At 51.0% G+C, this 16,920-nt stretch overlaps 1 protein-coding gene, 1 long non-coding RNA gene and 1 other non-coding gene across 5 annotated transcripts; all 3 read right to left on the bottom strand.

The window, feature by feature from the left end:
• Positions 1-1,188: 1,188 nt before the first annotated feature.
• Positions 1,189-7,037, bottom strand: Tlcd2 (TLC domain containing 2). Its single transcript, XM_021633483.2, has 4 exons — positions 5,358-7,037; positions 5,068-5,150; positions 4,780-4,862; positions 1,189-4,261 (listed from the first exon to the last, which is right to left on the bottom strand). The coding sequence occupies exons 1-4, from the start codon at positions 5,528-5,530 to the stop codon at positions 3,821-3,823; spliced, it is 780 nt and encodes a 259-aa protein (XP_021489158.1). The 5' UTR covers positions 5,531-7,037; the 3' UTR covers positions 1,189-3,820.
• Positions 7,038-7,155: 118 nt separating this feature from the next.
• Positions 7,156-13,428, bottom strand: LOC132655207 (uncharacterized). Of its 3 annotated transcripts, none has more exons than XR_009592915.1 (3): positions 13,301-13,428; positions 11,671-12,344; positions 7,156-9,713 (listed from the first exon to the last, which is right to left on the bottom strand). It is a non-coding gene; the product is annotated as an uncharacterized LOC132655207 (long non-coding RNA). The 3 variants fall into 3 exon arrangements; XR_009592916.1 differs by lacking the exon at positions 13,301-13,428 and having other exon boundaries at positions 7,156-8,787; positions 9,552-9,713; positions 11,671-11,908; XR_009592914.1 differs by lacking the exon at positions 13,301-13,428 and having other exon boundaries at positions 11,671-12,615.
• Positions 13,429-16,184: 2,756 nt separating this feature from the next.
• Positions 16,185-16,291, bottom strand: LOC132655480 (U6 spliceosomal RNA). Its single transcript, XR_009593288.1, has one exon. It is a non-coding gene; the product is annotated as a U6 spliceosomal RNA (small nuclear RNA).
• Positions 16,292-16,920: the final 629 nt, after the last annotated feature.

Genomic DNA, 16,920 nt, shown 5'->3' on the forward strand with positions numbered 1-16,920 from the left:
CAGGACTTGGGTTTGCTTTTTTTTTTTTTAATTTTTACACTCGTTTGTCTTTGGAGAAGGAGGGCTCATGCACAGTGTACGTGCATGTGTGAAGGTCAGAGAACTCATGAGAGTCTATCCTGTCCTTCCATCTTGTAGGCACTAAGGACCAAACTCAGGTTATTGGGCTAAGTGTGGCGGCACATGCCTTTAATCCTAGCACTTGGGAGGAGAAGCAGGTAGATCTCTGTAAGTTCCAGGGCAGCCAGAGTAACACACACACACACACACACACACACACACACACACACACAGAATAACAAGAACATGCTAAAAACTCAGGCTATCAGGCCTGATAGCAAGCATCTTCACCTACTGAGACATCTCCACCGCCCCAGGTTTGTTTTCTGATTACAGAGGATCTAATATCACTTTAGGTATTTGTAGGTCACAGAGAATGTGCCAGCCTGGTCTGGTGTGGTGGTTCACTTCCATACCCACAACACAGGAGGTAGAGGCAGGAGGATCCGGAGAAATCCAGTGTCACCTTCACTACCTCCAAGCCACCTTCCAATACACACACACAGACACACACACACACCAGAAAACTCCACAAATCAAACAAAAAACAAAAATGGGGGCTGGAGAGATGGCTCAGCGGTTAAGAGCATTGGCTGCTATTCTAGAGGACCTGGGTTCAATCCGCAGCTCCCACGTGGCAGCTCACAACTGTCTGTAACTCCAGAGGATCCAACACCCTCATACACACATACATGTAGGCCAAACCACTAATGCACATAAAACAAAAATTAAAAAATCATTAAGAAGAACTGTTTGATAAGAGCGGGGTGGGGAGAGGCGGGAGTAGGAAACAAGGGGATTGGGAGACAAAGAAACGATCACAGGAAACCCTCCCAACTCAAAGCCTTCACAATCCCACATCTTATTGAAGACTGGGTTACCACTGGAGCCAAGAAAAATGGCTCAAAGCAATCACATTCACAATAGACTGATGAGGTTCTTTACACAGTGATTTATTCATGTACAATAGGGATAGCGTTCTGAGACCTTCTCTCCTCAGTGAAGTTCCTCCCCTTTGCTAGAAGACAGAGTCTACCAGCAAGGTGCTGGGCAAGATGGTCAGTCAGCCTTGAGGACTCCCACACCTGACAATCCGGACCTCATGAATGCTGGGTCCAGTTTTTCCTCTTTTTCTTTTTTTGGTTTGTTTGTTTGTTGAGACAGGGTCTCATGTAGCCCAGGCTGGCTTTGAATTCCTGATCCTTCTGCTCATCATTCCCAAATGCTATCAACATGTGCCACCTTGCCAATCTCCAATCTTTCCTTGTTATTACCTGCCTTGCTCCTCTTTTTCTGACTATAATGGAGATCTCATGCAAAGTTCTCTCTCTCTGCTTCTCGTTCTTTTTCTTTCTCTCTCTCTCTCTATCCCTTTGCTCCTTCTTGGTTTTGCTTCTTTTGGATGTTACCTAATTCTTTGGCCTCCGCCCCACCCCCGCCCTGCCCGGTGACTCCACCCTGGTTTATCTCTCTGTCTCACTGCACATCTCTGACCTCCTCTACCCACCAGCCTCTTCCTCACTCAGCCTGTCCCTGTGTCTCACTGCGGCTGCCTGTGCTTTGTCTCTCTGCCCGTCTCCAGTTCAACACGCCTCCTGTTTCTACATAGCAAACCTTCCTATTGCCCGCCTCTCCTGCCTCTGACCCTGCTTCTTAGGCCCCTCTCTAATCCCTGCCTTCTCCATTTCCACCTCTCCTCTTACCCTGCTACCCTCTCCATTTGCCACTATCACCTCTGTCTCTCCTGAGTCTGCTTTTAATATTTTGATGTGTAGACTAGCTGTTCCTTTCTTGGGGTCCCTTTCTGTCTCACTTTCTTGCCTTCTTTTTTATCATTTTATCAAAGCTATGATTTGATTTCCTCTCAGCCCTGTAACAACTTTTCTCAATATGTCTGCTGAATCTTTGCTCTTCCTTACCCTTAAGATCTCTTTGCCTAGCTTCTCTATGAGTTTAATCTTTCTCTCTTCTTCCCAAGCCTCTGTCTGTGCACACTTATCTTCCTCATCCTCTCTCTTTCTCTCCCTTCATTTCTTAGCAGCGGTTTTAGGTTTTCTTTTATTTTCCTTTCTTCCTTTCTTTCTTTCTTCCTTCCTTCCTTCCTTCCTTTCTTTCTTTTTTGTTTCAAGATGGGGTTTCTCTGTGTAGCCCTGGCTGTCCTGGAACTCACTCTGTAGACCAGGATGGCCTCAAACCCAGAGATCCACCTGCCTCTGCCTCCTGAGTGCTAGGATTAAATGTGTGTGCCACAACTGTCCAGTTTAGCAGCACTTTTTTGTTTGTTTGTTTTTTTCAAGATAGGGTTTCTGTGTATAGTCTTAGCTGTCCCGGACTCGCTTTGTAGACCAGTCTGGCCGCAAACTCAGCAATCTGTCTGCCTCTGCCTCCTTGAGTGTTGAGATTAAGGGCCACCATGCCAGGCTTTAGCAGTGTTTTTTAAAAATATCTTATTTTATGTGCATTGGTGTGAGGGTGTCAGACCACCTGGAACTGGTGTTACCAACAGTTACCAACAGTTGTGAGCTGCCTTGTGGGTGCTGGGAATTGAACACAGGTCCTTTGGAAGGACAGACAGTGCTCTTAATCACTGAGCCATCTCTCCAGACCCTTTAGCAGCAATTTTTAAAAGCCCTTCCTGTCTCTTGTTTTAGCTCCTGCATCTTTTCTATGGATGTTTGAGAGTTTTCACTCTCTGCCCTGACATTCAGTACAACAGTGACTTTAATCTGCTCTGCAGTTCTATAACCTGGGCATTTGAACTAGAAAGGGACAAGACCTACAATAGGAACTTGCTACAGAGACAGGGAGGAGAGAGCCTTCAAAAGACTCCAGAGAGAGTTAGTCAGATGTCCTGCCCCTCTGCAGGGAATAGGGAGGCCCCTCTCCCCTGCTGTACCTCTGCCATGAGAAGCTTTGCACTGGGTGATCACAGTGGGTACCTTCGTTCCTTCTGTGGTGGTTGTGAGCCACTGTGTGGGTGCTGGGAATTGAACTCAGGTCTTTTTGAAGAACAGCCAGTGCTCTCAATTTCTGAGCCATCTCCCCAACCCAAGTTTACATTTCTCTAAAAAGGTCAGAAGATACACATGAATTAGAAAGGCTTGTATTCACCTGGGAGCAGGGGAGCACACCTGTAATCCCAGCACTGAGGAGGCAGAGGCAGGCAGGTCTTTGTGAGTTTGAGGCCAGTCTAGAAAGCAAGTTGAGGATAGCTAAGGCTACACAGAGAAACCCTGTCTCGAAAAAGCGAAAGCCAACCAAACTAACAAAAGCCTGCATGCGGCAGAGTAGAGTTGAGTACAGTTTCACTTACATGACCAGAAGTATCAGCAGCAACTGCAGTGGCCTGCTTTCTGTCTGTCACTGGCAACTGCCATGCCCATCCCTACTGGCAACAGATAGTTTCTTGTGCTCTTATCTTACTGCCAGAATTTGATCGTAAGAGAGGTCTCTCTGCCGCTGGCCCTGCCCCCTCCATGCCAGGTATCTCTGATTCTAGAAGGACCTCCTCTCCCATTGTCTGCCCTTATTCTGGAGCAAAGGAATTCAGTGAGCAGTAACCTAGTTTCTCAAGAAGCCACTAACATCCACATTTCTTAGATCTTGGGAAGGGGAGAGATGCGAGTTAGCTGGAGAATGTCCTAAAATGCTTGATACAGCGCAGCCCTCACTACATAGCCGACTATGCAGTAAAAGCTAGCATCTCCTCTTCTCAGCCCACCTCCCCCAGGACTGACAGAAGAGGAGACCTCTTCCATCTCTAGTCTTTCAGACTGCGAGTAGAATTGTTCCTGGAGACAGGCTCACCGGTCTTGGTCTGCTGAGTCTTGTGCACAAGGACAAATGGGTAGGGTTGGGCCTGTAAGACATCCCTGATCAGAATGTGGGTACCCAGGGAGATGCTCATGCGACCCACGGTGACCAGCGCAGTTCCGTAAAGGATGACCTTAGCACAAGACAGCAGGGAGCACTGCCGAAACAACCAGAGACTCATCCATCCCAGAGGTAGGAGGCGGAAGAGGGCCAGGGTGGTCAGGGAGGCCCAGCTGATTACTCTGAAGGCCAAGGATGAAGCCTTATGGGAGAGCAGCAGCAGCTTCCGGAGATGCAAACAGACGGAGTTCAACTCCAGAAGCAGTGATACCAAAGCGATGCCCACGAAGCGGCCAGACAGAACCACGGTGCTGAAGCAGCTCACCACCTGGGAGCAAGGTTCAAAGTCAGAGGGCTTTGCCTGACCTGGACTCATCAAGTCCCGGCAGCCTAGTCTTTATACTAGGGACACCCAAGCATTCTGTAGGCCCCCCTCCAAGCCTGACCTTTCTGCTGACCCTTGCCTACCAGGCATGAGCAGCTGAGGCTGGGGGCTCTCTGACCCTGAAGCCACACTATTTAGGTAGCACCCCAGCTTTCATTCCTGAGCACTTCTGCCTCATGCCCAACCCTATACCATGACTCTCCCCTCTCAGCAAAACTCTGAATCCAATGTTTTCATGATCTGCTGGAGGTTTGTGGAGGATCCAAACTCCTTGGGTAGTGCCCAGACTCCAAACTGTGACTAGGAGTCAAAAATCTCCCTCCAGTTCAGTCCTAGAGTGGGAAGATAGGTTTCCAGGGGGCTTTGTGGGAAAGCCAGAGGACAGAACGCTGAAGAGAGGCTGGGCCCTCAAGCTGGGCATGCTCCCTTTCTGTCTGGCCTCTCCCTTCATTCAGTCTCACCACCAAATGGTGACAGAGAAGGTCCCAGGCTTGGGCCAACGTCTGATTCCGGAGCATGTCAACTCCATCTGCCAGGAAATAACCTGTGGGCACAGGAGAGGATTATTAGGCTCCTCACTCAGAGCTGATGCACAGCGTAGAGAGATCTCTGAAGCCCTACTTTTCTCTGGGCCATAATTCCTCACAACAAACTCCAGCAACACCTGCTCCATTCGGAAGTGGGGGAGGGACCTAGAATTCCCTTTCCAGCCACGCCTTCCCCGATTCAGCCTTTTTCCTTACACTTACCCACTGACACCGCTACTAGGACCTGTGGCCAGAATGGGTGTCCATGAATCTGGTCGGTGACCATCTGAGGATACAGCCACAGCCTGGAGAAGATAGTGGGCTAAGGTCACTTTCTCCAAGACCCACATCTATTCTCCCTGTGGGTACTCCCTGGGTACAACCCAACCCAGTTCCAGACTTTGAGGACCTCACATCCATCCCAAAGGGTACCTACCCAGTGTTCCAACCTCAGCCTTCCACGCCCCCCTCCTCTCCACCCCCGCCCCTCAGTCAGCCTCCAAGTTCCACACCCGACCACCGCCCCTGCTCCAGAGAGTAAGCTGTGAATCAGCGAAACGAAAATATTCCGCCACATCCAGCGGTCCCGAGTAGATTCCGGGGTAGGCAGGAGCCGCAGCCCCTGGTGTAGCCCCCGAAATGCCAGGAAGGAGGCGCCAGCAGCAAGGAGCCCCCAGGATGCCATGGCCTGACCGGTCAGCTGGGTTTCAGTCTGTGTCTTTGATCTCTGTGTCAGATGTCCAGGGACCTCAAAGCGCCCGGGCGGAGTCGGGATCTGGCTTTTCCGCCGGGCTGTGCCGGGGGCTCCACGGCCTGGTCTTTCCAGCCTGTTGTAACTTTCCCCGGCTTGTCCACGCCCCTATTCCCGGGCTGGGCAGTGATTGGTGCAGCCGTGGGGCCACCGACAGTGGAACCATGGAACTGATGGCGTCCCTCCCCTGCCTGGCGGGAGCGGTTTGGGGGCTCCCGGGCATCAAGTTCGGCAACTGAGTTCAGGGGCCTTACAGCACAACACTAGAGCTGTTCCAGTGCCGCTGGTCTCTAAACCCCTCGAAAAGGGGTTCCAGATAGCCATCTAACCTAGCTCTACCTGACAGGTCTGGAGCTCCGCCCCACTAACTTTCACCTTCAGTTCTGGTTCCCTCACCTCTCACCTACTGGTCATCCCCAACTACAGACTGGAAGGTGGACCGCAGCCAACCCCTGAGGGCCCAAACCTTGCACCACCTCACCTTTACCTGAGAGCAGTTAGGCAGAGCTGTCCTCTGCCCATTTGTAATTCCCTTAGGTAGAACTGCACAAACGAACAGCCCCCCATTTGGGGGGAACCCTTCTAGAGCTCCCCGCCCCCCCCGCTAGGATCTTTATCTTCTTCCCCCGCTAGGGGAGGCAGATGGTAGTCATACTACACACTTGAACGCACTTCCCTCCCTAGGCCTCCAGGAAGAGGCCGCTTCAAACAAGAAAAATAAACACCACGATAGCAACGTCAGACTGTCCAGATTCTAGACCCCTTCGGCCTTAAGAGGCACATCCTCTCCAGCGGCAAACTCCCCGAAGAGCGGCAGATCTGGAACGTTTGTTTCCCTTCTTTCTCACTCTGAGCGACACCTCTTCAGCTGGCCGACAGCCAGAAAGTCAGAGGAATGAGTGCTCCTGTATGGAGAGTGGATGGGTTCAGGCATCTACAGAATGGGGTTTGGAGCCAACTTCACTGGGGTACAGCACCTATCTGGTTTTGTGTAAGGCCCTGGGCATGATTCCCAGCACCAAGCGCATTCTCGAGCACAACCGTTTAGGAAGCAAAAGGTGCCCCAAGCAAACGTTTTCAGCTTAGTGCGGCCCATCCTCCTGTGCTCAATTCTCCAAAGTTTAAAAATGACAAGGAGGACTGGCGGGAGAGCTGGTTCTGGTGGCTAGGAGCATTTGCTGCTCTTCTAGAGGACCTGAGTTCAATTCCCAGCATCCATATCAGGAGGCTCAAACAGCATACAACTCTAAATCCAGGGAATTTGATGCCCTTTTCTGGCCTCTGCAAGCACCCACACTCAGGTACCCATACACACAGACACATAAAAAAAAATAATTAAAAAAAATTACATAGAGGGTGAAGAGATGGCTCAAAAGTTAGCACTGGCTGCTCCTGCAGAGGCCATGTTTGCTTCCCACATGTTGGCTCACAGCTGTCTGCACCTCAGTTCCAAGGAACCCCACGTCTCTGCTGGCCTCTGCAGGCACCAGGCACAAACACAGTGCACACTCACACATGCAGACAGAACCCTCATACACATAAAGTAAAAACTTAAAAACTACATTTATCTTTTGTATTTTATTTAACATGTGAAAACAACATACAGTTAGTATGGACAGCTTAGCATGACAGAAAAAACAAGGGTGAACAACCACTCTGCGCATTTTGAGTCTACTTTCAGTATTTAAAACAAAACCAAAAATGTATTACAGGTATGTACTCATTTCAAGAACAAATTGTTTAACTAAATCAAATCCTCACTTACACTTTTTATCATCCTTTTAATATGTAAGGAGCATTTTCTTTACGGTCACTTTGTCTTCTACATGACTTTGAATGGGTGTGCAGCCCTCCACCATCAGGACCAGTATCATTTACTTAAGCAATCCCCTACTACAAATTCTCATGACAGCAGAAAAGGAATGGATTTTCAAACAAACAGATGCATTCTACTTTTCTCTATTACAAGCCTGAAATGAACATTTTATAACCAAATCCTTACTTTAAGATACATTTCTAAAACAGAAATTTACTAGGTCAAAAGACATCTCTCACAATGCTTGATACTGCCATACACAAAGTATAGAAGTGTTCTTTCAGCTTGCAGTTCTTTGTCATACCATGATCACAGAAAACTGCTTTCAGCGATATCTGCCTTCTTTAATTACTAACGAATGCCTTTTTTTTTTTTTTGAGACAGTTTTAGGCGGTCCAGGCTGGCTCAGAACTCACTGTGTATATGTGTATAGCAGAGGCTCGTTTGCCACCCCCCACAGTGCTGGCATTACAGACCTGTGCCACCGCACCCACCTTTCTACAATGCATAAGACAGAAGCGGGCTCTGTGCGTGCTGAGCGAGCGTGCCACCACCTGAGCTATACCCACAGCCAGAAATCCTTCCAAATTGCTGTGTACTTCCCCTCGGCGGTGGTCCTTTGAGGCTGCTTATATAGAAACTGCACAGTAGAGAAGAAAGGGGCCATACTTCACTATGGCCCTTCATCTCCAAGGGAGGAAGGTCTGGAGAGAAGATGGCTGGAAGCTTGTCTTTCACTGAGGCTGGCTGTTCTCTTTCCCGGTGTTCTCCAGGCCTCTATGTGCCCCTCTGACCCATGTCTGGGTAGGCCCCCGTGGCTCCAGGCCAGGTCCTTCACCGGTCTTCTGCCTGCCTCTGCGTTTCCAGGCTGCCCTTCCTCACCTCTGAGGCTCCGTGTTGGATGAAGATAGCAGAGCCATGTACCCAGTGCTGGAGGGACACACTGTGGCCAGTGAAGTGAGGAGGGGAAGAAAGCAATGTCGAGGGACAAAGCAACCTTTGTTGCAGTGTATGAGTAGACGCAGCCTCCCTACCCCCTCTCTATAGTCCCTCACACATCCTACCCCTCATCTTAGGCTGCAGGAGGGCTGGAGTGTATGATCCATTCTTCCCTATTACTTTCAGTTTCTCATAAATGCAGAATAAGCTAGAACTCCTCCTGTCAAACAGAATGAACAACTTCCTGTGGGCTCTGAATCCATCTTCTGTTAGGGAGACTGGGCCAATGGTGAACCACAATCAGAGGCCAAGCCCAAACATGAAATAAATCAGGAACTAGAGGCAGCAGAAGGGACTCATATCATACACCTATCTCCCCTGATGGCCTGAGGAGGCAATTTCTTGCCTGCACAGCACTGAGCTGAGTCTCACTATCCTGGAAAGCAAAGGCAGATGATAAATGGCAGTGGTTGCTAGAACCCAACCAGGACCCGCAGTCTTGCTGGGGGTGGAGGGGAAGCCTTGGGCCACCCTTACATGGCAAGAAGTCAGCACAGGACTAGCCTCCCACTAGCTTGCATTGGTCTTAACCCTAGTCTTTCCTTCTAGCCCAACCCCAAGAGGTGGGTGAGTAGTCAGGGGCTGGAAGAGAAACAGCAGTTCATCCACAAGAAGAGACGCGCCCAGGCTGAGTCAGCACGGGCGGACCTTCCACACCCTCCCGCCTCCTCATCTACGGGATTCCCCATTGCACAGGTGGAGAAACAGACAGGTGTACGGTCCCCAAAGAGCCAAGTACTCCTAAACCCAAAACCTGGACCAATCTAAAAATAAATACAGAGACAGGTGAAGACGCAGGTGACTCACATGAAAGTTTTGGCGTCACCTTTCCCTTGAGTTCATTTACTTTTGGAAATCATGCAGAAAGAATGTGTGTGTGAGGGGGGTAGGAGATAAGAAAGGCAGGCCTATAAGAAAATCTCCATAGACAGACAGACTTTCCTTCTATCTCTTGCCATTGCCAAACAGAGATCAACCACCCTTGGGGAGGCGGGCCACCTATTCCCCAGTTTAGTCAGGTGCCTTCAACCTAAATTTTTGCTGGGCCATGTGGCTAAGGGCTCCCCAGAGAGCCAGGGTTTCCCTCCCGTAAAGCCAACACCCCAGCTATCCAGGCCTTCCCAACCCCAGTTCTGTCACCTTCCAGATGATAGGCCAAGAAGCTGCTCCTCCTCTTCCTCCTCGAAGCCAGGGGCAGAGGGCAACAGTTCTTCAACTGGCAGCTTTAGCTGGTCAGGACATAAAGCTTGCCACTGAAGAACTACTGCGGCTCAGCCAGGTGAGTGTGGGAGGCACAGGTTCCTAAGGGAAGGGGAGAAGAACAGCAAAGCTCTGATAGGGCTGAGTGACAGGGACAGTGCCCCACTGGCCATTCAACCCTAGCTTTGCAGCTGACTTTCAATACCTTCCAGTGAGGGGTTCTTGGCTCAGATCTGGGCCTGCAAGGGTTCAAGTGAGAAGCCAGAGGCTTCTAAATGCACCTGTCTTGCACCCCTTCACAGGTTAGGAGGCACTAACCCTTGGCAAGCCGCTAAGACTCCAGCATCTTCAGCATTCAAAAGGCAGAGTCTAGAGCTGGGTCCCAAGTGAGTAACTGTACTTCAGATATAGGAGTTCTGTTATAGGCTCAACTGACTTGCTATCTTAGGGAATTCGGCTGGAAGGAGGGTTTGTGGAGGATTAGAATGGGGAGGAGGGCTAGAGTTTGGAAGGTCAGCAGGGGCTCTGAGGAGTATGAAGCAGAGAACAGCTGACCAAAGGCAGTTAGGGGAGGGAGGTATGGGCAGGGTGGCCGGGCAGCTTCTCAGGACTCTGAGATGCCAGGCATTCCGCTTGCACATTCCGGGTACATCTGGTATGAATTCCAGGCTGTCTGCCGGCCCCTCCACGTCTGAACTTTGTTCCAAGTTCCAAGCCCCGCCCCCACAGTTCCAACGTATGAATCAGCAGGAAAAGCCGGGGCCCTGCAGCATGGCCCAGGGAGGGGGCTGGGGGCGTGGCAGGCTAGAGGGCTGGGAGCTGCAGAGGGTGGTTCTGCACAGTCAGTCCAAGGGCATGGCCACTGCCAGATAGAAGAGCCAAGGAGATTTTGCCTTGGGATTTCTGTATTCAGAAGGGGACAGATTACAGTAGGGTGGGCGATTTTCAAATCCCAAAAGCCTCTTGGGAAGCATAAACTTTGTGGTATCTTCCTTCTACTAGGTGATCAGTCTCTGTCCACTTCCCTCTGCCCGAGATGGCTCTGTTCAGCCCACAGGATTGACTATTGAGAGTTTGTGCCAAGCAGGTGCCCTTGGCTGCCGGGCGGGGTGGGCCCAGGGCACTGACCCTCTGACCAGCTGCTCCATCAACCCTCTGGCATCATGACAGCTTCTAGCCTACTCTGACAGCCAGGATGACAGGCCAAATGAGTTGGAGGCTGAAACTAGGGCCAGAGGGAGGTGAGGACGTTAGCCTAGCCCAGAGCCTGTGGGGAGGGGCCAAGAGTTGGCCAGGAGGTGGAGAGAGAGGGAGCCCAGCGATGACTAACCCAGGCGCCCCACCCAGCCAGCCGGCTTCCCAAGCGGTCAGGGCCAAGCCGGGGCTAGGGGCCTCACACCGGACATACTGGGGGGAGGTGCAAAGGTGACCTTCTCTCTGTTCAAGACGGCCAGTGAGGATGGGGGGGTGCGGGTAGAGTTTCCAGGCACTCCTCCTGGCCGCCCCCCCAACCTCCGCCCAACCGCGGTGAAACCCTAACCTTTGGGTTGCATAAGGCCTCCGCACCGCCGCCCCCTACTCCTTTCCCCTCCCCCCTTACATAACATCCTCGGGAGGGAACGAGAGGAGGGGCCGGCCCGCCCAGCGACCACTTCCCTGCCAGGGACTTGAACTGGCCCTGACCCAGTCAGCACCGGCAGAGCCAGCGCACCTCCTCACCACTCGCTCGTACGGATCCTCCCCAGGCTAAATGGCCAGCTCCCGCATCCTCAAACCAGAGGGAGCAGGGTTAGAGGTCCCCGGCCCTCCGGCCGCTCATCCTTCTCCCCAGTCACCTCTCCAGACCTTCCCCCACGATTCCTGTCCGGGACCTCTCTTTAAACGTCGAGACACACTACTCGAGCTAGTCCAGGCCCCTCTCCTGGGAGCGCCCCTGTCCCCGCCGCCCCCTCTCCCCTCCCCCAGAAGGACAGGGTGTGGCCGCCAGGACCCTACTTTTCCCCATCACCCTGTTACCACGATTCCCTCCGGGATGACCGGGTCCCTACATCACACCCACCTGATGCTGGGTGTGGGGGTTGCTGAGGACAGGGGAGCAAAATCACTGCGTCCTCTCCGCACGGCCGACCGCTCTGTCTCTTCCCAGCGCCCAGCACACACCGGCTCCAGTCTCCGATCAGCTGGCGGCGTCGTGACGCACGAGCTGCGAATGCACCGCCCAGGGCCAATCACCGCCCACCGCTGGGCAACGTGACCACACCCACTCGGGGGGCGCCAGTGCCTGCGCTTGCTCCCGCCCCTCGCGGCGTCTGGGCTCTGATTGGCAAGGAGGCCACCCGCTCGCGCGGAGGAGCCGCGCCGAGCCACGCCTGCCAACCGGCCGGCCTGCCAATAGCTGAAAAGGTGTGGCTAGCTCTGGGCTTAGGCAACTTGCTTAGACCATTTCTACGTCAAACCACAGTTTAAAGAGCAGGAGGAAGTGAAGGCGTGTGTTTCTGCAGTGCATCCTGGTCAATGAGGTTTTGACGGTGACACTCGGCTTCCCAGAAGGCAGCGCGCTCTGTGAGTTGGCATTTTTAAACTGATCTCTGACTCCGTCGCGGGGAAGTCCTTAAAGGGCTACGGCCCCTCCTTCTTGGAACTTCTTCTAGACAACCTCAGAACCGATCACCAGCCTGCACAGGAGGCCAAGGCTGAGGGACGGTGGAGCACGCGAGGTAGGAGCGGCGAGAACTGGAGATGGAAAGCCAGCCACTGAGGCAGCAGAAATCCCGAGGTCGACGGTCACCCGCACAGCCCGATCTCCCCTCGGAGCGCTCGTTCACCCCTCGTGGGTCTAGTGAAATCTTTTCTAGTAAATGCCTCGACCTAGTCTTCGAAGGGCCCACAGCCTCTCAGTGCTCAGCTTCCTAACAGAGGATTCATATCACAGCCCTCACTTTCAGACAGAAAGCTTCTGTTTAGAAATTAGTAATGCCAGCCAGAAACCCCATCCTCTGATTAACACCCATTCAGTCCCGCCCTTCAAAGCGCTTCACTGACTCAGGCCTACTTAGGGAAGTGATTTCAAAGGTGGAGACCAATGGAGAGGCTGCTCCTTCCCTAGGGGCCAATCAGAGTCTGCAGGGCGGGGGATGGGCAAAAACCGAAATGAACCCAATGACTTGGCAAAAGCTGCTGAATTGCTTATTTAAAGGGATAAGCTTGGGACCACCTTATCAGTTCCTTCCCACCCCCAAAGAGAAACTTGTGGCCTGGGATTCATGGCTTCTGCATCATCTCTAAATTGAGAGTGAGGGCAACTGAGCTGGAAAAATGAGAGGGGAGCCTAGGTAGTTCCTGCTGTGTAAATTAAGTACAGGCTCCGCTAGGCGACTGCTAAGGTTCCTTCAAACTCCTGAGTTCTACGTTCAGAACGTTGTACCTTTAAGGAGACTTCCTGCCTTCCGCCCCAGTAACAGCTGATTGTTCGACCCCGAGGGACGAATCAGCCTTAACCACATCCTCCTCCTCGCATGTCCTTCTCCATCTCTTTTCCGCCCCACCCCCACCCCGCCATGGGTGGTAATGGAAGGCGAAGGAACCCCAAGCACGGGAGGGGGTGGGTTATGCTTTTGCATGATCTTTCCATTGCTCCAAAATTGCCACCTCCCCCCACCACCACACACACATATGTATTTGCTGCTTACTTTTTCAGAGTTCTGAGATTGAAAGCCGAGATACATCCACAGTCAGTTTAGTGAGGAGGCCGCTACTGGGAAGCCTGTGATGGTGGCCAGCTAAGTGTGGATGCTTCAGAGGCTCCTGGGGATGGTGCAGGGAAGCTGAACCCGAGCCTAGGGAAAAGGGAAGGTGGGAAACAACAAGCCAGAACAGGCCGGAACCCTGTTTGCTAGGCCAGCTGCCCCTTTCTCACTGCTTCAGTTGCCCTCTTCCTTCCCAGGTCAGGTGACTGATGGGGTCTTCCCTTTGTCCATTTAATCCACGTCTGTCTTACTCCATTTGTCTTTTAGCCCACTCCTCTCCCGCAGCAAACACACCAACATTTTGTCAGCTCAGGTACCGCAGGTGCAACACCCTGGTCCTAGAAGCCAGGGGCGTCTTCTGGGAACTATTCCAGGAGACCCAGGTAAATGTGTGTGCTGCCCCAGCTCTAGCAGGGAGCCAGGGTCACTCCAGGACAAATTCAGTGTGAAGTCCCAGGACTGACTTGGCAGGGTTGGGGGAAATTGAGCAGGGCGCTCGCCAAGCTTGGGAGAAAGAGGCGTCTCAACAAGGTGCCCTGTTCTCCACTATCCCTCGAATGGGGGCCCCATTCCCCCCTCACTCAAGGCCCCTATGCTGGGCCTGCTGCATTTAATTCCACTCTCTAACCTCCTCCCACAGGCCTCGGACAAAAGCACAGGGTTTCAGCCTGAGAGTTCTCAACCTTCCCACTACTGATGTTTTGAGACAGATAATTTCGTAGGTACATGGCTGCCCTGTGCATAGTAGGAAGATCAGCTCTCCCCCTCTATCCTAGATGCCAGTAGATCCCCAAATATTCTCTGGGAGTCCAAATCCATCCTATTTGAGAGCCACTGAACTAGGCATACAGATTCAAATTCCAGTGTTGACTGGCAGTGACCTTAGGAATGATATTTTCTTTATCTGCAAAAGAGTATAAACGATAAAGCCATGGTTTCTTATGTGGGTTTAAGGAGAAACTGTTTGAACCACCTAGCACAGTACAAATTCACCAGAGCCACATTGGCGCCCTCAGTGTCAGCTTCTTTCTTGCTGACTTCACTTGGCACAGGCTGATGGCCCACAGGCAGCTGCACTTTCTCTCAGTGACTGGCCAAAATGGGTGCTCCGGGAAGCACGGGTGAGGCAGGCAAAGGGAGTGACTAACTGTCCACCCACTCCCCAAAGTCCAAGGAGGCCTGAGAAGGATTCAGGAGATAAGAGCGAGGGTGGGGGGCAGGGAAGCTGGGAGAACAGTCTGAGAGCATTGTTTTAATTATCATCAGCAGCGGCAGTGGTGGGGCTTCATTTATGTGAAGCATACCCTTTGTCACTAAGTAGCTCAAAGCCTTACTTTTCAAGATGTGCCTTGAATAACTGCGCAGGGTGCTTAACAAACGTTCAGGCTCCAGGGTCTCATTCCACACTAAGTTAGAAGTACATCTTAAAGTTTGAAAATCCCCTTTTGGAGGTTGTTGCTGAGGAGTTAGTTCAGTGGTAAAACACTCAGCCTGCATGCACCAAGCCCTGGGCTCAACCTCCAAGGTGAAAAAGCCAAGAAGTTTTCTGAAGTTCAGATGACGGAAGGCGCAGCGCCCTGGAAGTCTCTGAGCCAGGTCCCAGCCTTGGAAGGATATCCCAATTGTAGGAAGAAAGAAAACAAGGGCTAAATTGAAATACACTCAAGATCACTACTGTAGTACACAGTCGGGGCCGCTAGAGGGCAGGGCACACAGACTTAGAGAAAAAATAATTTTTACTTAGTTTATAACCTAAATTTGGATAAACCAAGACCAGAGCAAAGACCAGGTGGAGCCAGTTCTGCTGGTGCCATGGCTCAGCCTTCAGGGCATCGGAGTAGGATAAGGCACGCTTGAGAGACGGGAGACTGGAGGATCCTGAATTCAAGGCTCTCCTTGAATATACATGAAGATTCTGATTTAGGGCTGGAGGGATGCCTCAGGGGCTAAGAGCACTGACTGTGTTTCCAGAGGACCCGGGTTCAATTCCTGCACCCACATGGCAGCTCACAACTGTCTGTCACTCCAAGATCTGACAACCTCACACAGGCATACATGCAGGCAAAACACCAGTATACATTAAATAAAAAAAGATTCTGATTAGGAAAACAAGTCCCCCCTCCCCCGTTCCACTTCTGTTTCCAAGGCGTGCACCTGTGTGTGCGTGTGTAAGCAAAAAACAAATGAATAAACAAAAATCTCTCTGTCCTTTGGTTTCCAGCTCTCAACTTTAACCTAGATATGAAGAACTGTCTTGGGCCATCTTGTGTCTCAGTTGAAAAACAATACTGTTCAAATACAGGAATACTAGTTTAATTAATTAGTTAATTTAAAGAGAACACAAGTTTGTTTTCATGCATTCTCTCCCTCTCCCTGAGACAAGATCTCACTATGTCACTCTGGCTAGCCTGGACCCTTCTATGAAGAGCAGGATGGCCTGGAATTCATAAAGATTCTCCTGCCTCTGCCTTTCTAGCATTGGGATTAAGGGTGAACGTGGTTATGCCTGGCTCTGTCTTTTTTTTATGTGTTTTCTTTTCTGTGTGTGAATATTCTGACTCTTATGTGCATGTACACCATGTGAGCACCTGGGGTCCATAGAGGCTAGAAAGAGGTACAGATCCCCCGAAACTAAACTCACAAATGATTGTGAGCCACCCATTGTGGGTGCCAGGTACCAAACCCAGGAATTCTGTAAGAGTAACAAGCGCTCTTAACCACAGCCGTCTATCTAGACCCGAACAGTTTTTTAATTGAAGTGAAACAGTGCTTATTCCCATTAACTTCACTTTATTTTATTTTTAGATTTGCTTGACTTATTTATTTTTAAAATATGGAATGCTTCATGAATTTGCATATCATCCTTGCACAGGGGCCTTGCTAATCTTCTCTGTGTTGTTCCAATCTTAGCATATGTGCTGCTGAAGCAAGCACGACTTTTTTTTTTTACTTAATTTTTGAGTGTTTTACCTGCATGTATGTCTGTGCACACATGGTGCACAGACATGACAGGCCAGAAGAGGGCAGTAGACAGTTGTTAGCCACCACAGAATTCTGGAGATTGAACTGTAGTCCTGTGAAGAGCCTTAATCACTGAACCATCTGTCCAGCCCCTTAACTTGACTTTATAGCTACATAAAATTATGCTTGGAAGTGACTTCCGCAGACTCAGAGAGTCAATGAGAGCTCCAGGGCTTGTCCTGCTGAAATGATTTATGGGTGGTCTCATGTGGCTAGTATGGCTCTCTTTGAGTGTCTATGGAGTTGCATCAGAGTGGGGTGAGGTTGCAGGCAGATGCTAACAGAGCAGTCCTGCCTTAGTCTGTATAATGTTTGAAAATCCACCCACAACATCACACTATTCTCCTTCAGCTGTCTGTATAACAAGTATTAACTAAGCTCTTGACAGTTCAACTCAGGGCACTTTAGACTAAGAGTCATCATTTGTGCATAGCCCGAGACCCTCACAGTCCAATCTGAGGTCATAGGGATGGTTGGCCAGCCAGCTAAGTCTCCTCTCATCACTGAGGATGTCTTATCTGTATTGGTTACTTTTCTGTTGT

This window comes from Meriones unguiculatus, chromosome 7 (assembly GCF_030254825.1).
Source record: "Meriones unguiculatus strain TT.TT164.6M chromosome 7, Bangor_MerUng_6.1, whole genome shotgun sequence".
Classification (NCBI taxonomy): domain Eukaryota; kingdom Metazoa; phylum Chordata; class Mammalia; order Rodentia; family Muridae; genus Meriones; species Meriones unguiculatus.

Bases quoted from the DNA above. Each gene is read 5' to 3' on its own strand.
- Tlcd2 (XM_021633483.2), bottom strand. From the start codon at position 5,530: ATGGCATCCTGGGGGCTCCTTGCTGCTGGCGCCTCCTTCCTGGCATTT. The intron at 5,151-5,357 runs GTGTGGAACTTG...TATCTTCTCCAG, and splicing joins GGAGCAGGGGCGGTGGTCGG to GCTGTGGCTGTATCCTCAGA. The intron at 4,863-5,067 runs GTAAGTGTAAGG...CTGTGCCCACAG, and splicing joins CCTAGTAGCGGTGTCAGTGG to GTTATTTCCTGGCAGATGGA.